This window comes from Astatotilapia calliptera, chromosome 23, assembly GCF_900246225.1.
Source record: "Astatotilapia calliptera chromosome 23, fAstCal1.2, whole genome shotgun sequence".
In the NCBI taxonomy this organism is placed as follows: domain Eukaryota; kingdom Metazoa; phylum Chordata; class Actinopteri; order Cichliformes; family Cichlidae; genus Astatotilapia; species Astatotilapia calliptera.
In genome coordinates, this window is record NC_039323.1 from 2,847,345 (window position 1) to 2,868,930 (window position 21,586).

General features: G+C 39.6%; 2 protein-coding genes across 3 annotated transcripts; one reads left to right on the top strand and one right to left on the bottom strand.

Moving 5' to 3' along the window:
* Nucleotides 1-5,787: 5,787 nt before the first annotated feature.
* LOC113016374 (tigger transposable element-derived protein 6-like) lies at nt 5,788-7,248 on the bottom strand. The gene is made up of 4 exons (XM_026159160.1): nt 7,104-7,248; nt 6,338-6,723; nt 6,108-6,249; nt 5,788-5,956 (listed from the first exon to the last, which is right to left on the bottom strand). The coding sequence occupies exons 1-4, from the start codon at nt 7,184-7,186 to the stop codon at nt 5,788-5,790; spliced, it is 780 nt and encodes a 259-aa protein (XP_026014945.1). The 5' UTR covers nt 7,187-7,248.
* A 738-nt stretch (nt 7,249-7,986) lies between these two features.
* firrm (fignl1 interacting regulator of recombination and mitosis) lies at nt 7,987-21,560 on the top strand. Of its 2 annotated transcripts, none has more exons than XM_026158779.1 (25): nt 7,987-8,181; nt 8,547-8,657; nt 8,858-8,897; nt 8,978-9,066; nt 9,254-9,358; nt 9,500-9,640; nt 11,280-11,442; nt 11,562-11,646; nt 11,763-11,901; nt 12,191-12,280; nt 12,388-12,452; nt 12,559-12,707; nt 13,135-13,264; nt 13,734-13,920; nt 17,221-17,303; nt 17,452-17,503; nt 17,978-18,067; nt 18,560-18,745; nt 19,216-19,335; nt 19,416-19,511; nt 19,599-19,712; nt 19,959-20,063; nt 20,162-20,242; nt 20,322-20,468; nt 20,957-21,560. In XM_026158779.1, exons 2-25 carry the CDS (start codon nt 8,562-8,564, stop codon nt 21,170-21,172), a joined length of 2,769 nt encoding a protein of 922 aa, XP_026014564.1. In that variant the 5' UTR covers nt 7,987-8,181; nt 8,547-8,561; the 3' UTR covers nt 21,173-21,560. The 2 variants fall into 2 exon arrangements, with proteins under 2 accessions (XP_026014564.1, XP_026014565.1); XM_026158780.1 differs by lacking the exon at nt 7,987-8,181 and adding an exon at nt 8,188-8,466.
* Nucleotides 21,561-21,586: the final 26 nt, after the last annotated feature.

The following is a 21,586-nucleotide window of genomic DNA, read 5'->3' on the forward strand; positions in this document are numbered from 1 at the left end:
TATATATTAATTATCATGCCAGATACATCAGTCTGACTTGATGGTGCATAGCCAGCAAGTCATCCTCCTTATTGATTCAGGTGCTACACACCTGAATTTCCAACTCTTCCAAAAGTTAGTATTAACTGTGTTCATGCTCTCATTGCATCTGGAGAAGATGCGAAAGAAAATTTGACTTTAGTCTTAAGTGTAATGATGAATAAGAGAAAATCTAAAACTGCTTTTTTATTTTTTGTTATGATCCACCGTTTTGTATTTGTCTCTCTTCTGGAAACTGTTAACTCACCTTTGTGCAATTGGCCGTAACGTTCCTTCCACTTAAAGCTGAAGAAATCTCTCATTGGATGCAAGATAACTGCACTAAGTGTACTTCTGTTGAATGCCTCTCATAATTAGTGTTTGTTCAGCTTGTTTGGATTTTTTGCTTCCTTTGACTCTCTCCGCTCTCTCCTGTGCAGTTGCTTCCAGTCCTGACATCTGGCCCAAGAGAGAGAATCCTGCTATTAATCTTCTGTGCTATTTTTTTTCCTGTGGAAAGATTTCAGTGGATGTTATGCATGCCCATCTTCCAGTTCACATCTGAAATAACTGCCTTGCATAAATCCCTGTTTACCTCCAAGTGCCAGAAGGTTCAGTGTACACCTGACTCCCAGAAACAGTCTCTGTTTTGTTTCTCATAAATACTGCTATACACTAACAATGCCTCTTCAATACAAAAACAATAGCATGCTTTATGTATGATACACAATGAGGACATTGAACCCATTCGGAGTTTTGAGTCAGATGTTTATGTTATATTATAAATATGATATACATGTGTAATTAGTGAATGCTTAAAGAGAAGGAATGATTTAGTGGTGGAGGAAAATCGTCATAGCGCCACTGTCCAATATATGTTTATATTTCCGAGTACACTTCAAGCAGTGTCGCAGTGAAGAAAGCGAGATAAGCATCAGTGTGGAGCCCTGTTTCATAAACAAAAAGTGAGCTCCCACTTTAAAGTTTTAGGAAAGGACACAACAGCAAGCAACAGCATGGCTTCACTTCAATGCTTAAGATCTTATCTGCAAAACAGAGGCTACAGAAATTCCAGATGGCACAACAGCTACAAAGGTCTAGAAAATGGGGGTTTTATTTTTACATTATGGTTTAATTTGCCATAAAACTTTACAAGAAATATCATCATGTTGATTGCAAAGTATTCTTTTCTTAAGTGAAGTCTTCTTCTTCTTCTTCTTCTTCTTCTTCTTCTTCTTGCTCCCTTTAGGGGTTGCCACAGCAGATGTAAACTTGATATTCAGCATCTTTTGCCCAATATATCCACTATACCGCCTTCGTACATGTCCAGAGTATCAAATTTTTGCATCTTGTAATGAAGTATTTTAAGATTAAGCTGCTTCTATGTGTCAAGTGGACCTTAGAAGGTTCCATATCTTCTTATCCTGCTTTCATATACCGTAATCTTTTAGACTTGTTGATGTACAAGTTCTCTTTTATTACACAATATTCTAACTGTAGATAGATAACTCTGTATTAGTAGTCCAGGATTACAGTCCCTCTTTGTCAAAGAGCATGCAGACTGCTGTCATGCTGTTTGCACTGTTGTCTTATCTACCTTTGCAAAGGTAAAACAAAACTCATAAAGATAACCTGGTTGTGTGCACCTTAGTTTATTTCACATTTCCACAACGCTTTGTCTTCAAACCACTTAACTTGAGTTGTTGCTTTCACATACTCATTTCTAATCTTGTCTATCCTGATCACCTCTTCTTCTTCACCTGTGTTGTGAACTGTCTGTTGCTTTGAATGGTACCTCAGGTATTTCAAATGGCTTCTGCTCCCTGTGTCTTCAGTATCTCCCTGTTATTCTAACACATGTATTCTGTCTTGGTTCTACTGACTTCCATTCCTCTTCTCTCCAGAGCATACCTCAACCTCTCCAGGATCTCTTCTATTTGCTCGTTACTCTCTTTACAAATTTCAAAGTCAACTGCAAACATTATAATCCATGGAGACTTCTGCCTGACCTCATCGGTCAGCCCGTCCATCACCATTGCAAACATGAACAGACTCAGAGCCGATGCCCTGTGTAATCTCACCCCAGCCTGAACACATCTGTCACTCCTACCACATGCCTCACCACAGACTAGCTTTGCTCATATGTGTCCTGTGATTGTTGTGTTTTCTCTGTTTTCTTTGTGATATTGTAGGGTCTTCACCTTACAATAGAAAGCATTTTGAGGCAATAACAGTTGCCTCAAGGCAAGGTTGTTGTGATTTAGCGCTATATAAATAAAACCAAATTGAATTGAATGTCCTGCACCACCTTCACATACTTTTCTGCTACTCTTTACTTCTTTTCATGCAGTATCACATTCCTCTCTTTACACCCCATCAGATGTTTTCTTCTGACCGTAGCTATAGTTCTCCATCAACACTCTCAAAGGCATCGTCTAACGCTCCAAAATTGTTTTAAACTATTTGGTTTAAAAGCTCACTGATATGGCGATGTCTTTCCTAGATCAATGCTTCCTAAACATCACTGTTACGGCCCTAGCTGGGCCTCCTGATACTGCCCTTGTGTGGGTGTGGTGTTTTTCTCCGCCTCCTCCTCTTTTGCTCCACCCCTCTGTCTCTCTCTTGCTCTTCTCTCTCCCCAGGACACAGCTGCTTCTGATTAGCCTCGTTTGCCACCTGGGCCCAGTCAGCTATCACCTCTCTGAGGTCATATAAGCTGGGGATGAGCTGTGAACAGGGTGGGGTGTTCTCTGGTGTCTCTGTGTTGTGTGTGGTTAGCCTGCTCAAAGTGTGGAGTTGTGGAAACAGCATAGCTGCTTTGCGTGAGTAGTGTGGGCTTGTGGGCCTTGGCAGCAGTAAAGCCAGCTGCTGTTAGTGACAGGGTGAGCTTGTGGGCCCCTGGAAGTACCTCCTCGTGGTGTGGAGTTTTTGTTTGGTTGTTGTGTTCTTTGTTGTTGCAACCTTTTTTCTCTTTTTCCAAGTGTTATTGGTAAAACGGCGTTGCCGGCTCTTTATGTTAAGATGATCTATAATAAAGACTATTTTATTTACTGAAAACACTGGTCTGTTTTCCTTTCATTCTGTTCTGGACTCATTTGTTACTGGTCCCCTCACTCACATGCCTAGACCCTTTCGGGGGGAACGTAACAATCACTCATTCGTACAGTCCCATTTCTATTCTTAATCATCCTAATTTGCTGCACATCCTTTACTGCTTGATCTCTTAGGCTAGCCACTCATTGCAAGTCCTTTTCTCCGTCCAGCCTCACATACGACTCACTATAAGCCTTTTCCTTTGCTCTTGACACGTCTCTCTTTGTGGTATGGAGACTCCCAGTACTCCTGTCTAAATTCTTCATTTCCCTGATTAGTTTCCATCACCACTTCAGCTCTTCTTTCCCAGCTGTACTTTCCTTCCATATTCTTCTCCTTAATACCTTACCCACCCAGCAACTCCTTATTACTCATGTTTCCTTCACCTACATGCCCACTGAAGTCTGCTTAAATGACTACTATCTCACTCCTAGGAATACTCCCTACCTCGTCATCCAAATTATTGTAAAAATCATCTTTCTCTTCCAACTGACACGTTGTGAGGCATATGCACTGACAACATTCAGCAACACCTCTTTGGTTTCCAGCTACAAAGTCCTGCTCTGTCTGAAAACCTCTTCACCTCCACAACACTATTCACATACATTCCTTTTCAAGATTACCCCTACCCCATTACTATCTACACCATTGTTTAACAACTTGAATCCCGTTTACCTGGTGTGCTGGAGCCAACATTTACTAGACACTTTAACAGACATAGTCCCTATTCTAACCTACAGATCCCTCTTTTCATCTCTCTTGCTGCCTGCAAACATGTCTTCCACAATTTCATCTTCCTTTTGTCTTTGGCCAATAATAGCACAGTTTGTAGGAAATCTCATTTTTTAATCCACATTTGGTTTGCCAAAGATTGCTATGTCGGACGCCCTTTCTGACACAACCCTCCCTGAGCCCTGGCTTGGGACCAGGGTTCTCCCAATAAGTGATTGTCTGCCAAAAATGATTACAGATGCTTGTATGTGTTATGGCTAATATTCTTATTGATAGTGGTAAATATGCTGCAATAAGCTGGGTTTATTAAGAAGAAATGACCCACTTTGCAAGTATTCCTATGAATCTGTATTACTGTCTCTACTCTGTGAACAATCTAGTGTTTTTCGGACAGATAAAATATAATATAATAGTTGTTGCAATTTTTGTTGTCATCTTTCCCAGATCGCTCTTGAAGTAAGTAAATAAATAAATGTTTAAGCTTGGCATTAGGCATGGATAAATAAAAGATAAATAAACATCACTCTGCCATAAACTCAATGTATCTTCCACCTCGTGAACAGATTTTCCTTCTGACTCAAAATAACTTGATATCATTCACAAGAGACATGTTTGACAGATTAGGAGTCAACAAGTTATTAATAATATTTTGGCACTCAGCACTAGGAGTAGGGGAGAGTGAGGTAAGATGAGCCACTTTTTACTCATGTTGCCCTGGATGTGAGAAAAAAATAACACAGAAATAGAATGATAACATATTCCTTTATTTCAGGATGTCTCCTTTCAAATGTAATGATCAGAATCTATGTCTGATGACGCTGCCCAAAATAATGACCTATTAAAAAAAAATGCTCCTTTGGCTCAACTTGCCCCAGATTAGGGGTAAATTGAACCTAGTCAGTGGGTAAACTGAGCCATCTTGGGGCAAACTGACCATGTAGTTTTTAAAATGTAAAACTGATCATATTGTGAAAACAAACCATTTTAACAGTTGTAAACCTGTGAGAACAAACCTGGAAACTGGTGGTTTCTAAACAAACCACCAGTTCAAAACCATTTATTCAAAAGAACTATTCAATATTCCAATGATCAAGGTTGCAGGGGAATATGAACTGTTGCTCCCTCCTTGCAGTTCCTCCAGCCTGTTGAGGTTGAGGTAGCTTCTTCAGCACATCCTTGCGTGGGAAAGATGCCTCATCATTTTCCTTGAACACAAACGTGGGTTTCTTACTGCTAGTGATCCCTCGGATTCTTCTGAGAAATCTGGCACTCACTTCGTTGTCTGCAAAGCTGTCAACCAGGCCAATGTAATGGTGGCTCCTGGATTTGGATGCAAATCTTACGATGACAAAGTCACCAACTACCAGGTCTGAGACATCTGGTTCACTTCTTTCATCGCTGGAACTCTCATACTCAGAAGTGTCTTCAAATGGGATGGGAACATCACTCTCCTCAGAGCTGCTTTCCACTGCAATTTTTGTCTGGGTTTGTTTCCTCTTCCACATTCCTTGCTTTTTGTGGATTATTTCTTTTTTGCCTTTCAGTTTATTTGTCCTTTCTTCATGGGCTCTCTCAATTGCCTGCTTTTCAGGTGTATCAGTCAGGATTCGTGTCTTCACACGCTTTCGATTTGTTTGTTTCCTGGGCTGCTGACTTTTGGGGAAGGGTAGAATATCAGTGGGAGACACATATCGAGCATGGTTGGGGTCACTTCGTGAACCACATGCATGTACAGGGTCTGGTGAAGGTAGCTCAGCAGAAAGAGAGGCTGAAACCACAGGTGCAACACCTTCAGCGGCAGGCTGCTGCTCCAGGTTGGGCCTGTCTGACACCATGGATGGCTCAAACTCTGCATCAGAGAAGATATCTCTGTTGTAAGGGAAAATCCCAGTGGCTCTAAATCCCGAGGAGATATTTCGTGGTGTCATTGCTGACATGAAAGCATCATTCACACAACCAGCAATTTGGTATATGCTGGCAGTTTTGCCTGGGTTGGACCTCATCGGAGCCCACTTGTTTTTTTCCTTTTTCTGCCACTACCTGCTTTGGTGTCTGTACTGTTGTTACACCTGTTTCGTCAACATTAAAAATCATGTTTGGGGGGAATTTATACCTGTCAAACAAAAAAAGAGCAATGATGATTAGTTAAATTTTTAAGTAATGCAAAAAATGTTAGCTGAGAGTACGCATATTTATTCACTTAACTGTTGTTTGTAGTTGTCATAAATAGTTATTAATGTTTTCAATTAGATAACTTCTGTTACCTGTCGATCACTTTAGCCAGATTGTCAAAGAACTCCCCAACTGTAGTCTTATTGAAGGCTGTAGCTCTTCCCAAAGATGTTGCCTCAGGCATACGGCAAGAGAGATGGTGGCGTGCCAAAAAATTCTTGAACCATTCTTTACCTAAAAAATGTAATGGTAAAGTAATAAACTACACAAAATACATTAGTCTGTGCCAACCTACTGAAATGTTGTTTCTTGCACTTCCTACCGGCTAAACCTTTCTCTGTCCAGTTGCTGGGAGTAGGAATGTTGTTTCTGCCTGCCAATTCTAATGCCAGTTCACGGCATTTCTTTGGGGAAATGCCATGGAACTGCTCTGCAAGCTTCTTGATATGCTCTGATAGCTCCTTCTCCACCTCCTCAGAGAAGACTCTCTTTGCTGAAGCTGTTCCACTATAGCCAACTGATTTGACCTCCTGTGTGTCCCTCTTTTTAATATATCTCCTGAGTGTTGACCTGTCAATTTGTCTTTCTTTAGCCACTGATCTTATGGACTTTCCTCCCTTGACTTCACTCGCTGCCCTTTCAATCTCCTCCAGGGGTGTTGAGCCCCAGCTGGTCTTCCGTCTGTAGGTCCTTGGCATGATATCTTTTCTATAATAGTTAACATATGACAAATACAACAAAAGGGTTCAGTATACTGAACTAAAATACTATTTAATAAGTCAGAGCCTTAAATAAATTTCAGTGCCTTATGGTGGGGTAGGTTGAACCATTGGATCAATTTACCCCATAGCCTTTGGCTCACTTTGCCCCATAGCCACCATTTTGAAAAAAACGGGCTAGCTTAGCAATTTAGGCTAATCTTTAGAAAACTTCTTCAGATGATATTATATTTTAGAAACCCACCAACATGTATAATATATCATCTTAGACACAGATACATTTGTTTTAATATTACAGTCAATTTACCTGATAGGCAGAAATTTTACTTTGACAAGCAAAAAACATTTTTTTGTGTAATACAGACTTACCCCTTCTCCAATGTGCTCCTCTTTAATATAGCAGGATGGAAATGATGAGTGCTTCCTGGATTTATGGTCACATGACAAAACATGTACACAGTTACCTAGATACAAGGGGTGGTTCAACTTACCCACTGGCTCATCTTACCTCACTCTCCCCTACGCTGGTTTGTGACCCTACTCCGTTGTTGTTGTATTTGTTTTTGACAGTTTCTCCAACACACAAATCGAATTTTTGGAATGGCAATGAGTTTTATAAATGTTAAGCTATAAGTAGAATAGAATAGAATAATCCTTTAATTGTCCCACAAGGGGACATTTGGTTGTAACAGCAGCCAAAAAGACGCATATACAAACAAACAGTACACAGGACACGGAACAGAAACATACACAATTTTTACATCAAGGACAGTGGTTACACTATACAGAGAGTACTGTACAGTTATTAAATTAAATAAAAATAACTACAGATAAGAGGCAAAGCAGGTTGTAGTGCGAATCGATTAATTAACATATTGCAGTTACAGCGCAGATGTGAACATCTATGTTTGTTGGGAGCAGATCTGATTGTACAGTCTGACAGCTGCAGGGAGGAAGGACCTGCGGAAACGCTCCTTCATGCATCTAGGATGCGCAGTCTGTCACTGAAGGAGCTCTGCAGTTCAGCAACATTAGTAACATGTTAGTATGTAACATGTAACATAGTAAGTAACATGTTAGTATGTGCATGTGTACAGAAAAGATCGACAAAAGTGTAATTGTTGAAATTCCTGTCTTTTAACTTCGTCTCTGTGGGCTCCAAACCAGACTTGAACGCTTTGCAGTTCAGCAGATCTCTGATTGGTTGAACTCATTGAAAGCTAAGATTTTAACAAATGACAATGAGGGTAGACGAGTCACGTGGGTCGTAACGTCACGTCCGACTCAAACTACGGCGCGCGCTATCTTTAGTGTCACGCAGATTGAGTTACCGATCCGCTTGGTCGTTTCAGTCGTTAAAAACGTAAAATGACAACAATTCAAGACTTCTAGGAACGCTGGTGTGAATATTTTAACCTCTTAAAGAGAAGCTGGACTTGTATCTGCGGTAGGATGCCATACGTATTAACCATCGAAAACATTACCTGTTTCCGTTAGCAAAACATGTCAGTAAACAGACAAGCTAGCTGACGCTTTGCACTCAGTGAATTTATAACGCTAGCTTGTTGTACAAAAGTACTGGTAACGTTGTCTTTGCAGGCAAGCCTGTCTGCATGACATTTAAGATATTTATAATACAATTAGGCAAAGCAGAGTAACTGAAGTAGGGAAAGTTGTCTATTTGTAACTGATCAGAATGGATATAAAAGGAATTTCCTTGAATAGCTAATTGGTAAGAGGGCTTGGGAGTCATTTTCAGTGACTGAGTCAGTGATAACTTGGATGTAAAAAAATCTGTTCCCTGGACCGCAGTGCACGTCTTTCATCATGTCCCAGACCAACACTTCTCTCTTGGACGAGGTGGTGCAGTGGAGTCAGGAAACCTGTCGCCAGGAACTCAAGTCTGTCCTGCCAAAGCTCACTATATCCTCTCTAATGTTTGTTGTTTCATCCAAGTTTCAACGTTGTAAGCTTATGGTTCATAGTGTCACCTGTCTCCATTACAACACTGGAAAAATAACCAAAAATAACATTAATCCTGTAGCTGAAATGATAAAATAGGTAGGTCGGCATTATATTGGAAATCACCCTGTAATGCATTTTTTCCCCTTAACTGTGTTCACTCTTTGCATTGTCAGTCTGACAGCTGGGATGATCACATACGTGAGTTTCCTAATTACACACTTAATAATTACAAACTTTGGTATGACTTGCTGTTTAAGTATAATATGACACCATTACAGGTATATTGAAGATAATTACAGACATGTTCCTCCCTCATATTGGTTTGCCAGACTTGGAGGATGAATGCTTCTCCAAGATCTTACCAAAGGTATCCTGATAATTGCATAATATGTGAATACCATCTATGGCATTTGTTAAAAAAGTGCTCTTTTATTATCAGATTGTTGATACAAGTAACTATTTTCTTTTGAATAACTGCTTTATTTCCATATTTTTTCCTTAAAAATTTATTTTTTTAATCTTTTTGAAAAAAAATAAATCTCAAATGTTTTCAGGCTGTGACGATGTTTGACAGCATGATGAAAGAAATCATGGACCAAGTCGGTGGACTTTCAAGTCAAAACACTGAACTTTGTGCCTTACTGAGGAATATACTGCAGGTATTGCAACACACTGCATTTGAAAATGGTACAGTGGAACCCATACAACTTTTTACATGCCATATAATGTGCATTGCTCTAAATTTTCTTCCAAATTAAACCCTGGATTATATTGTGACAAGAGTCTGTTCTCTTTTTCAGGCAATGATGCAGATAATTGATGCGCTATCCACTTGTGTGCGTCATGTTGGCTCATTGGAGGAAGCCCCTGACCTGGATTCTATCCGCTCGCTACCAGCTTGTATCCTAAAAATTCTGAAAGAAACATTTCAGCACTGCAAGGTCAGAATATTTAGTTTGCTGGTAGCTGTTATCTTTATAAATCAGGTGTTCTGTGAAGTCACTGCATGTGTTTTAGTTTTATAACATTAATATTAATAACCAAGCTGACTATGTTTTAGTGGCTGCTGAGAATGTACTAAGTGGTTAATTACAGAAATGTTTATATTACAGTTATACACAGCTAAATGCTGACGCTAATCTGAGAAGTGCAATTAGGATTTTTAATATTTGTTTCAAACACAAAAGCTGTCAAATTTAAGTGGTTGAAAATAATTCTAAAGAACATTCTTAAGTTTTTCCTCATCTTGTTTACACCAAATGTGTCATCAGTGCAAGAAATTGACTGAAAACAGATTTGAAAAGCATCCCATCATACTGCAGCAAGAAATATAACCACTTAGCAATAGGGGTGGGTTTTGATGATCGATTTATCTATTAAAATTGATTCTGGCTTGGATAACGTGATATCGATTCATTAAAATCCTGAATTGATTTTTAAATATAAATTTATTTTGCCCGAAACGCCAGAATCTCAGGTTAAACCTCACAAAATTTCTACAACCACCAAACAGCTGAAACAGTAAATGAGAGCAGGTACACGGCTTCTGCACAAAGACGTAAACACAAAACGCGGACCCAACGCATCCGAATTTGTGAGATGTCGCTTTTCTCACCCGACGGCACTTACACGGACACGCCGTCGGGGCTGAAAGCCGACAGCTCACTGATTTTGAAGCGTCGGTGGGCGCTTTGTGTTTACGTCTTTTTTGCGCTCGATTCTGAAGCTGCAGGTTCTTCAAATAATATTGACTGAACCAGCAGCCAAAGACGATCCAAACTACGCTTCACATAAACATCGTCACAAATTTCCTCTTACTTTTGCTGCTTTGCTTCCACCACGATAAAATCACACTTCATGTAGAGCTCTGTCTCTTTCGCTCTCTCAGGAACAGTTTCCCATCTAAAAATCTCTGTTTTTCACATTATTCGCTTACTTATTACCCACCAGTCTATGGTGTCTGCCGCTGTTTTTTGTTGTTGTTTTTTTTTTTACTTACTTCCGACAAGAAAGCCTCATTTCTGCTGTTCAATACTGAACAAATGTAAACTTTTTAAAATTATGCAAAATTGCAAAATGCTTAGCTGTGTCTCTAATCAAGCCTCTGTAACTTTGCTCTGCTTCACTTCATTTTTGACTGCACAATATTTTTAAGGTCATCTGCTATAAAAACCCAGACCAGGAAAACAGCCTTCATGTTTTTCTGTGTTTTATCCTCAGTTACTTTGACACTAAGGAATCTGCTGTGATGCTCACACCTTTGATAAAGTCTCACAAGTGTCAGCTTCCTTTTTATAGATATAAAAATATCGATGTGTACTGATAAGTGATCAGAATTATAATATTTCTGACTGAGGCAAAATTTCCCCAATTTGAATCGAATCGTCGATCGAATCGATTCGGGACCTTGTGAATCGGAATTGAATCGATTTTGGAAATCAGTGACGATACCCAGCCCTACTTAGCAATGCAAAAGAACACAAAAGGAGTTACAGTTAATTTTAAATTGATTTATACCCCTAAAGAGCTTTATCTGAAGAAAACAGAATTGATCAAGCATATTCTGTCTGTTGTCCACAGGACAGTGAGGTGGTCTACTGTGGCCGTCTGTCCCTTGTGGCTGACTTGCTCCAGGGATTATTCAAGGAGGCTTATTCGCTTCAAAAGGGTCTTTTAGAGCTGCTGGATAAGATCTGCCTTGACAACAGCGCCTCAGATGAGGACGTCTCCGATATTGTTACAGGTGTGTTCAGTTGTCTGTGCAGGTAAACATCACTATGTGTTTCATATTTTCTCACTTTCTGTGCTCTTGAATCTTAATGCAATCTTCAGTTCATTTGACATATTTTTCATCTTCCTCAGTGATTCATAGTCTGCTGGATATCTGCTCTGTTATCTCCAACCTGGATGTAGCATTGCATGCAAACACGTGGAAGTTCCTCATCAAGTTAGTGCAATCAGTGTCATTAAACTTTACAGTTAACTCGATGAATTTTTAGTTTTAAGAGTTGGGCGAGTTTATTGGTTGTTATAACTATTTGAACGGGCTGTTATTTTGTTCAGAACGAGTCTGAAGTACCAGTCATTGGTTGAGGAGCATCTACATCACAGTGAAATCAGCAACAGCCTTGTTGACAACCTGCTGACATCCTTCCACAACTGTGTGGAGCTGGCTGAACAGATTAAACATGCTGGCTTACAGGTAGAAAACCTCTAATTATAAACATATGTATATTGCAATTCTCTCTCTCTTCCTCTTTCTCTGTTTACCTCTAAAATAATGTCAGTTTGTATTATATGCAAAGATTGCAGCTCAGCATATTTGTGTCTTTAGTGACTTGATGCCAACTGGGGTCACAACAATGACAGAGCAAATGCTGAGTGTTTCCTGTGCTGTAACCCTTTGTACTTAAAGAAGGACTTCGGTTTCTTTATAAAAGTGTAGGGTCACCACGGGGACCTTTTGTATTGATGCTGTTCTATTTTTATAGGAGGCCACGCAAAGTCCAGAATACAAGCTGTTCCAAAAAAGTGCAAAGATGTGCAGATTTTTTGGCAACACTTTGATTCATTACATAAAGGTAGTTAAAATTATGATTTATTTCAGGTGTTTTTTACAGCATAAAAACGTTGGGCTGTCTTGTATCTTATCTCTAAAACACATTTCTTCTTTTTATCCTTTTAACAGGAGTTCAAATTTTTTCTAACAAAATCTTGTAGCTGCTTCTACCAGCTCTACCTCCAGATCTCGAGGTATCGGTTGTTTACATGTCATTTAAAAAAATAAATGGATACAAATCACAATTTCTTTTAGTTTATGTTTAATACTGATTATAACAATGTGGCTGGTGTCTTTCAGTAAATTCCCTCCCAGCTTGTGCACTCCAGAACTGCCCATAGCTTTGTCTCAGGAGCTAAATGCAGCAGCTCTTGTTCCCATGGATGCCTTCCTGCTTCAGCTGTTGCCTTTAAGACCTTTTGCTGAAGCTGTCCTCCAGCAAGACCTGCGTAAGTGAAAGGTTTATCTTCTTGGACATTTTCATGATACAGTAGTGACCTTTTAAACTCAACAATTACAGTTTGTGCACTAATGACATTCCACTGGCATATGACACATAGTATGCTGCTCAAAAAAGGTCGTAGGAACACTTTTTAATCACGTTATACCATCAAGTCACTTAAATCTCTGTGATATTGATATGGTCAGTTAAGAAGTGAATTGTTGAATCAGTTTCAGCTGATTTGATGTTAATGAAATTAACAGAGGTGCGCAGAAACGGACTTCATGAGGGTGGCGTGAGGGCCCAATGTCACCACGGTTGCTTTCAAAACTTTAACTGAAAGCTGACCTTTGTTACATTTGTATTTTGTTGTGATGTCGCTATAATGTTTGTAGATGCTGACTGTTAGAGATTGTACAAAATACTGTCTGCAGGTTTAAGTCCTGAACATGAGCTTCCGCACTGTCTGTTGCTGGTGAGCGTCATGGGACAGCTGGCCGGCCAACCTGAGGAGGTGCTGCAGCTTTGGTATGCAGGGAATCAGTTTTCAGAAGAAAATATCAGGTAATGGTTTTAATATGGTAATAATGGTTTTAATGGTAATAATGGTTTTAGATGATTTAATGAACAGTAAAAACTTTAAAACACTTGTTTTATTGAAGGACTTATTAGTAAAATTTACTGGTTTTATGAGTTATTAATATTGATCTATTATTGACTTGTTTGGTTCACAAAGTTAATTGTACTTTTCATGTTTTCACAGTGCAATTAAATGCAACTCCAGTGTAGCTGAATAATTATGAATATCAATTTAGCCTTTACGGTTTTACTATCAATTTATTTTTAATATGCAGTAATGTTATAATAATTACATCCCACATGGAGCAATCTCTTTTAAGCTGTTAGGAACAAACAGTATTAGTTAGCAGCCTTGGAAAAGGTCACATTTATGTGTGCTGAATTTAAAGTAGAAAATAGCTTCTTTTGTTGTGTAGTGTTTTTATGTCCTTCAGTGTGTCATCTTTGTCCCTAGGCTTCCTCTCTTCCAGGCCATCTTTACTAGTTTCCGGCGTTGCTATACTGAGCGTAAGGTCCCAGTGCTGTTGCCTGGGGTGATGTTGAAGGGTCAGGCACAAGTCCAAGTCACTCTGCATCAACACATCTGTGTGCACCTCTGTGCCAGTGTGGCTTGGCTTCCACCTGAATACTTCCGTGTACTGGTGAGGTCAACACAACAACACACACTGTTTTAAGCAATACTAGCAGAATGGCTCTTATACTGTTCCACTTAATGCATAAGGGACACTTTAAAACTGTTAATCTGATGTAATGTTTCATTTGTTGTAGACTGTAAATGTGAAGACCACAAGGTAGCATACAGTCATGGGAAAATAAATTACATTATTTGTTAATATGGTGTGACATATCAGGAAGTAATAATAATAATAATAATTAAAAGCTAGTACTTAACAGGTTTAAAAATGAAATACCTGAGATGAACAGCATGTGACATTACACCACAGCCGTGCAGTCTGGCAAAGCAAACCCAACTCATCACTCCTTCACTTGTGCCTGACAGCTGGTGTGAAGTGAGAGTGCTGTGATGCTGTGTTTGGTTTTTACAAAATGTGGTGCTTTCCATTATGATCAAACATCTCCATTTGGTTTGGCTTGTCTGTCCAATGCACAGTTTTTCAGAAGTCTTATGATTTGTTCAGGTGCCGTTTTCCAAACCGAAGCCATACTGCAATGTTCTTTTAAGAGAGACACTTTCTCAATATTAAACAAACTTGCTTAGTACATACTTGTTCAGCTCTTTTGTAACTGTATTTCTGTGAACTTTAAAATGTAACGTGCCGACTGAGGTTTGAAGAGTTAATTGAATGTAAATTCTGTGTTCTCCAATAGTCCACAGCACAGCACCGTCTTCCTGTATTTACTTTTGTTGCTCCCGCCCCAGATACATCTGGCCAATGAGCGGTGGGGACATTCTCATGTGGTTTGTAGTGATGCATTTTGGTTCGTGTGTGTGTGTGTGTGTGTGTGTGTGTGTGAACAAAACAAACCACAGGTAATAAGACATTCTAAGGACCAAAATTATGTTTGCTATGCACTGATATATAGAACCTTAGAATTGACAGATGATACCATGATTGTATCATTTTAATCTCCTTCTGGTAGTCCTGGGAATAAATCAAACCCAGCCTCTGCCAAGGAGTGAAATATGTTATTTATAATAATGGATTGGATTTATATAGCGCTTTTCAAGGTACCCAAAGCGCTTTACAATTCCATTATTCATTCACTCTCACATTCACACACTGGTGGAGGCAAGCTACAGTTGTAGCCACAGCTGCCCTGGGGCTGCCATATCATGCCATTGGCCCCTCTGGCCAACACCAGTAGGGTAAAGTGTCTTGCCCAAGGACACAACGACCAGGACAGAGAGCCCGGGGATCGAACCGGCGACCTTCCGGTTACAGATGCGCTTCCCAACCTCCTGCACCACGGTTTATACAAGCTGCTTCTGTCAAAATATCAACATGTTTAATACAAACAGAACTTACTTGAACTGTGGGTGCAGTACTCGCAAACAACAAGGACGTTATTAGCTTGGTCAAGAAGAAAGATTTCAGAAAGTATCCAATCAGGACAAAGCCTCACTTGAACCTAACCATGTTACACCCCGGCCTAGGCAACCGGGGTGCAACGTAGAAAAACAAAGATAAGGAAAATAAAACCACGAAGGCTCTCCACCAAAATCCCAAAACGAAAATATCCCATGACGAAAGTATTAACAAACCCATTCACAACTATTTACAACAGACTATTTATTTACAACAAAAACACCAAACTATGTACAACACGGGGGAGATCGCGCCCATGACACACTGAAACACAGGGTTTAAAAACATAGAGGGAGCAATCAGGAAATGGACCACAGGAGGGAAACACAGCTGGGGCAAATTAGAACTGACGAGACAGGGAAAATGTAATCTGAACACACTAAGATAACACAGACTTTCAAAGTAAAGCAGGAAATACATAACAGTCACGCAAAAACAAAACACTGACACACCGAAACGTAACAACCTGACCCCAGACCATACACAACAATTTCTAAATGGGTGATTGTGCCAAGTATTTATATTTAAACATACTAACAATAATATACAGCAATAGATCTACTTTTACAGTATACATAAAAAATAAAGTAAAATAGAATAAATTGCCAAATAAAAGGATTCGTATTTAAACTAATTTTTATTCTAAAACATATGTGATCATAAGCTCTTTATATTACCGTAATTGTCGTGCTATAAGCCGCTACTTTTTCCACAAGCTTTGAACCCTGCGGCTTTTAGTCAGGTGCGGCTTTTCTATGGATTATCCATGATTTTTGTCATATCGTAAGACGATTTGTTTTGTTTGTTCCGCTGTTGTACGGTACTACGTTGCCTGGCGGAAGGGCATGTGATCAGACACACAGGGGTTCAAGAGTGGTGTGTTGGTCACGTGTCCATCCGCCAGACAACATAGTGCCGTACAAGTAGCGCGAAAAACAATGCGAAAAGCAAGTTATGCTCAACTCCACCGGTGGAATCTGACAGCGTGGAAAAGTGTGAAAACATCAATGATCACCAACGGATTTCGAAGGGCTGGACTGCTGCATGATGGAGAGGAGGACACCGCCACGGCCCTTCTGAGGGTGTTCGACTCTGACACTGACAACGAGGATTTCTTTGGTTTTGAAAGTGACAACGAAGGAAAGGAGCTGAGAGTGGATGACGAAGCCACCCTGAGCCTGTTCTTATCCAACACTGGAGAAGAGGACTTTGGTGGTTTTAGTGGGCAGGAAGATGGTGGTGAATGACTGACTTTTCTTCTTGTTAAAGCCGTGTCGCTGCACCTGAGCCTAAAAGGTAGTCTGAATCTATTTTTCTGGTGTGCTGTAGGTTATTGTTATGTACTACATTTGTTACTCATTTATGAAGCACAGTACATGTTTCCTACTTGTAATTACCGCTACTTGTACATATACCTAAAAGGTTATGCAAATATGTACCCGTAACTTGTTTTTCAAAATATTAATAAAAGGGGGGTGTGTCTCCAAACAGCCATCTCTTTCCTGACAATTCCCTTTGTGCATATTCTCTTACATATGATAAGTCAACATTGAAACACCTGCGGCCTTTAGTCAGGTGTGGCTAATGTATGTACAAAACAGGATTTTCCCCTGATTTTAGCTTGTGCGGCTAATATTCGGGTGCGCTTTGTAGTCCGGGAAATACGGTAATCACTGTTAAAGACTGAAAATACATTATTAGGTTGTGTGTAATCTCGTGGTGACCATTAGCAGTGTGTCACTGCAGGATTTCCCTTGATTAAAAGCTTGTTATTCTTTCATGTTTCTGTGATAGCTCAGTATTATGCGTGTTTTTTGTTTTTGTTTTTTTTTCAATTTTCCCACCCTTCTCCGGTTTATCTGACTTCCCCTCTTCTTTATTTCCTCTTCTCAGGAATGTTGCTTGGTTGACGCTGTACTTCAGGCTGATACTCAAACAGCTGTGTTGGCAACAGATGTTTGGTGCTTTACAGCACGGTGAGAATGAAGAGTAATGTTACTTTTTGGGTTTTTTTGTTTTGCTATGAGGGACCTTTAGAGTAATTTCAGATATTGCTTGTGAAGATTTTGTTTATTAATTGAATCAAATGCTTTTTTTTTTGGTCTTTTAAATCTGTGCTGACAGGTATGGGACAGCAGAGCTTTGCCTACATCATGTCCTCCTTATTGCTCAACTGGTATGTAGAGACCGGCAAAATGCACAACGCACAAACATATTGATTTGAAAGTGAGACGTCACAGCAGACAGTACTTCACAACATTTTGAAACTAATGAAATAGATTGGAGCTGATAATAATAACAATTATTAATTAATTCAATCATAATAATTCATGTGTCACTTTCAGTAGTGCACAGATCTAAATGCAGTTGCGGTAAAGGAAAAGAACACACAAGATTAGGAGTGTAATCCTACATCTGAATCTTGCCTTCATTAGTTTGGAGAGTCTCAAATACTTTAACTATGGCCCGACAGCCCCTCTCAGTCTTTGTCTCATGCATCACTCCTCAAAAAATAATGTCTCAGTTTAAACAAGCAGATTGTCAGATTAAGCTGGACGTCACAGGCTAACCTTTCTCTTACCTGTTTGTTTTGGTGCTTTCACTCAGCTGTTCATCACCCCTCCCTGCTGCTCCCCTTCTTCTCTTTCAGGTGAAAGCATGTGCCACCGATTGTTACCAGTCATCACATCTGGGCACGCTGCTAAAACGCATGGTTTTTCTAATGACGCCGAACCATCAGGTTAGAATCCCCAGGAGCAGTGGGGAAAGATTTCAGGGAAATATGAATTATGCTAGAGAGACAGCCCACACTGTATTAAAGTAAATCACACAAAGGCTTTTGCTTAATTTACAAATAATGAAATACATGGATTCATATTTAAACATTAAAATGGTTGAAAAGCTGGTGTTTTTTCTTATTGGGGCCAATTAGAGGCAAAGGCAAAGACAAACATGTAAAATGCTGGACAGCAGAGCAGCACTGATGCGTTACCGGAGTGATGAGCAACATTCTCACATATGAGTTTGTAATTGAAGTCCCACATTCAGTCGAATTAAGATGTAGTCCCTGTGTACAAGTGAATCCTTGTACCATCCATATAATTTGGAGTAGAGTGCCATTTTCTGGGTTTAGATGATGCTTAAGAAATCAATAGACACAACTTCAATGAATAAAAAAATAATCTTAATAAATAATGTCTTCTCCCATAATCTTATGTATTTATTTTCACAGATGGAACTGGTGTCACATTTTCCACCCTCTGAGATGGAAAACCTTCGAGTTTGGCACCATGTTCTCCTCAGAGCTCTTTCTCAGGACATCTGCCGGCAAGTAGTGACAGAAATCACTGGTTTAACTCAAAAAGTGCTGGCTGACTGGCAGAATGGAGGATACAAACTGGGACAAGTCGACAAAGTGGTAAGGACAACCTTAGCAGTGGGATGTAATGGGAGTCTTGCACCCCATCGCTGAATCTTTTTAGCATGGTTTTATCAAGTGAAGGCCTTTTATTGTTTGTGCAAAGGACAAAACAAAAGTCAAAAATAAACTTGCACTCATTCATCCTTATTATTATAGCCTTGCATGCAACAAAGACAGAGTTATTTGATGTACAAACATTAAGGCTGCAGCCTCGTTTGTACTTGTGCCGTGACGATGGCAGCTTGACTATAAATATCAGCAATAAATGATGTTTGGACTGTGATAACCTTTTTCCTGCAATAGACTGTTAGTGACCTTTCCATTGTTGGCCTATGAACTCAGAGCTTCCAGTGAGTAATAGTTACGCAGCTGAGATTAACACAGAATGGTTAATGGTTGTTTTTATTACTGATCAGTCCATGAAAACATAATCTTGTGTGAATTTACAAAGTTCCTCCTGTTACCAGAATGCAGTGCTGATGTCTCTCCTATCGGTGGTTCGAGGCCAGTCCTCTCCCGAAGAGCTGTGTGTGTTGTCTTCTGTGAGGATGGTCACACAGCTCTGGTTACGAATGAGTCCAGACCAGGTAGCAAACAGTACATGCACAAACAGGTGGAGTAAATGAGAAGATGCAAGACCAGTAAACTGTAACCTGCCATGCTGTAGTTGCAGACCCACCCTGTGCTCCAGTGGACGCTGCAGCTTCTCTTGTCACTGTCGGCCATTTTAGTGAAGCACATTGAACCTCACGTGATTTGTCAGGTGTGTTGTTGGCCATCACGTTAACATTTAAAGAGGGCAGAATAAATTTATTGATGTGTGCGTCTCTCTGTGTGTGTGTTATCCCAGGCTCTGGTGTGTCTGGATGCTGTGGTTTCTCAGAAGTGTGCAGATTGGTTACTGCTGGCTGCTTTGGAGTTTCTCTGCTCTCTGGGGAAGATTTTTGTCCCTCCTGACAGCCAGGTGATAAAAGACTTTTTACAAATGATGATTTTAATTTTGGTTTACTTGTCTTTCTAAGCCTACTGTTGTTGCTTATAGTTGCTCCTAAAGCTGTGAGCCTGCAAGATAGATAGATACACACATTTTGTTGTATAAAGGAAAGTTCGTGATAAGAAGCAAATGATAATAACCATTTTTATTTTCTTAAAATAAAAATAATAGAAACAAATTAAGCATTTTCTCAGTTATGACCCGTTTTGGTTCCAGAGTCAAATTCTTCCAAGGCTGAGTGGCCTGTTTGGAGTCCTTTTGGCTGACGAGTCTTGGCTGTTGCACCAGCACACCCTGGAGGCCTTTTCTCAATTTGCAGAGGTATTAATTTATAAGTCTAACATAATTTTCATATTACATTAAATTCATACACTGTTGAAGCTTAAACGTAACCTTGATATATCCTTCTGACGTCAAAGAATACAAACCACGAAGAAGTAATCTCTCAGAGTTTGAGTGTCGAAGAAACCAAAACCAAAGTGGTTAATTATCTTAGCAAGGTAAGGGAAATCTATTATTTGTTCATGAACATGTATATAAAAACGAAGCATGGTGAAGTCGTCATTTCTTTTGCTGCAGACGGTGAATGCGCAGGAAGGCAATGAGTTACGGCTGGAGAGGCTCAAACATGAGACACAACACATCAAGCAACACAATGAGAAGCTGGAGTGTAGCAAAGAAAAGCCTTTCAGCAAACCACCTTCTGAAGTTGTTCCAGACTCAGAGGTTAGTTTAATCAACTTGAAATGTATTCAGTGTTTCTGAATATGCATGTTCATGCACAGTCTTGTCTCACATACACGTTTCATATTAGTAGTAGCCGGCTTATATTAATTTAAAGCTACCAGAGCATAAGGAGACAGTGCACATTGCACAAAAGCAGCCTGGATTCTCATATTTTATTAGATGTCAGAGATGATCAGAATCACTTTTATTTTGCTAAGCATAAAAAACCAAATACTTTGTTTAGCAGTAAAAGATTTGAGTGAACGCATCCAACTTCAATGTGACTGTTTGATTGGAAGTCAGCTTTGTCAGATATTCATAAATATGGTAGTGGGTAAGATTTGTGTTTTTGATATTTTTATCACAAGATTTTGCTCTCCAGGTTCAAACTGTGTCCTATGAAGTACTATAGACCATGAATCATGTTATATAAATAAGTTTAATTAACAAGACCTTTATCTTTTTCTTTAACTATTCATCCCTCTCAGCCATGCCCTAAGAGAGCTCGACAGGAGAACAGCGCAGAGCAGGAATACAGCCGCTATATCCAGACAGCTGAGAGTGCTTTAAAAGCCCTTCAGGCTCTCACTGATGGTAAAACTAACAGTAGTGCACCACCTCCACAGTGGCTGGACTCCAGACTACAGGAGCTCCAGACTCTCCTAACCCACATCACTACAGTCAGACCCAGCAGCTCGAGATAGTTTTTCATCTCAGGGTGTTTTCTTTCTGTATGGAAAACCCACAACTTTTGCTGCTATTGAAAATGGTTTCTCTCTCTTTTTAAAAAAAATGTTAATCTTTGTTCTTTTTTTTTTTATTAAACCCGTTTCTGAAACTTGAAGCATTTCATTTCTTTTAGATATAGCGTCGATCGTCTTTCCTGGGTGGGTCGCTGTACTGTAAAACAAAACAGTAAACACATTTGATACAGTAAGTTTTACTTTATTTCACCATCAACCCAAAAGCTACTAATAAATTATGCAATTCTGATTTCACATTCATTCAAAGTGCAAGCCTTCAGTTAATCAAACTGACTCTTTTTGGGAAGACCCAGTATCTCCGAAACGTTTCTTTATGCCACTAGTGAAAATAACCCATAAAAAAAAAAAAAAAAA

What these genes read in the sequence shown, in the direction of transcription:
- LOC113016374 (XM_026159160.1), bottom strand. Translation starts at nt 7,186, where the DNA reads ATGTTTTGTCATGTGACCATAAATCCAGGAAGCACTCATCATTTCCAT. An exon ending in AGGAGCACATTGGAGAAGGG is followed by an intron (nt 6,724 to 7,103) that starts GTAAGTCTGTAT and finishes TAACTATTATAG; the next exon opens with AAAAGATATCATGCCAAGGA. An exon ending in GACAGAGAAAGGTTTAGCCG is followed by an intron (nt 6,250 to 6,337) that starts GTAGGAAGTGCA and finishes TACATTTTTTAG; the next exon opens with GTAAAGAATGGTTCAAGAAT.
- firrm (XM_026158779.1), top strand. Translation starts at nt 8,562, where the DNA reads ATGTCCCAGACCAACACTTCTCTCTTGGACGAGGTGGTGCAGTGGAGT. An exon ending in TCTCCAAGATCTTACCAAAG is followed by an intron (nt 9,067 to 9,253) that starts GTATCCTGATAA and finishes AAATGTTTTCAG; the next exon opens with GCTGTGACGATGTTTGACAG. An exon ending in CCTTTTCTCAATTTGCAGAG is followed by an intron (nt 20,064 to 20,161) that starts GTATTAATTTAT and finishes CTGACGTCAAAG; the next exon opens with AATACAAACCACGAAGAAGT.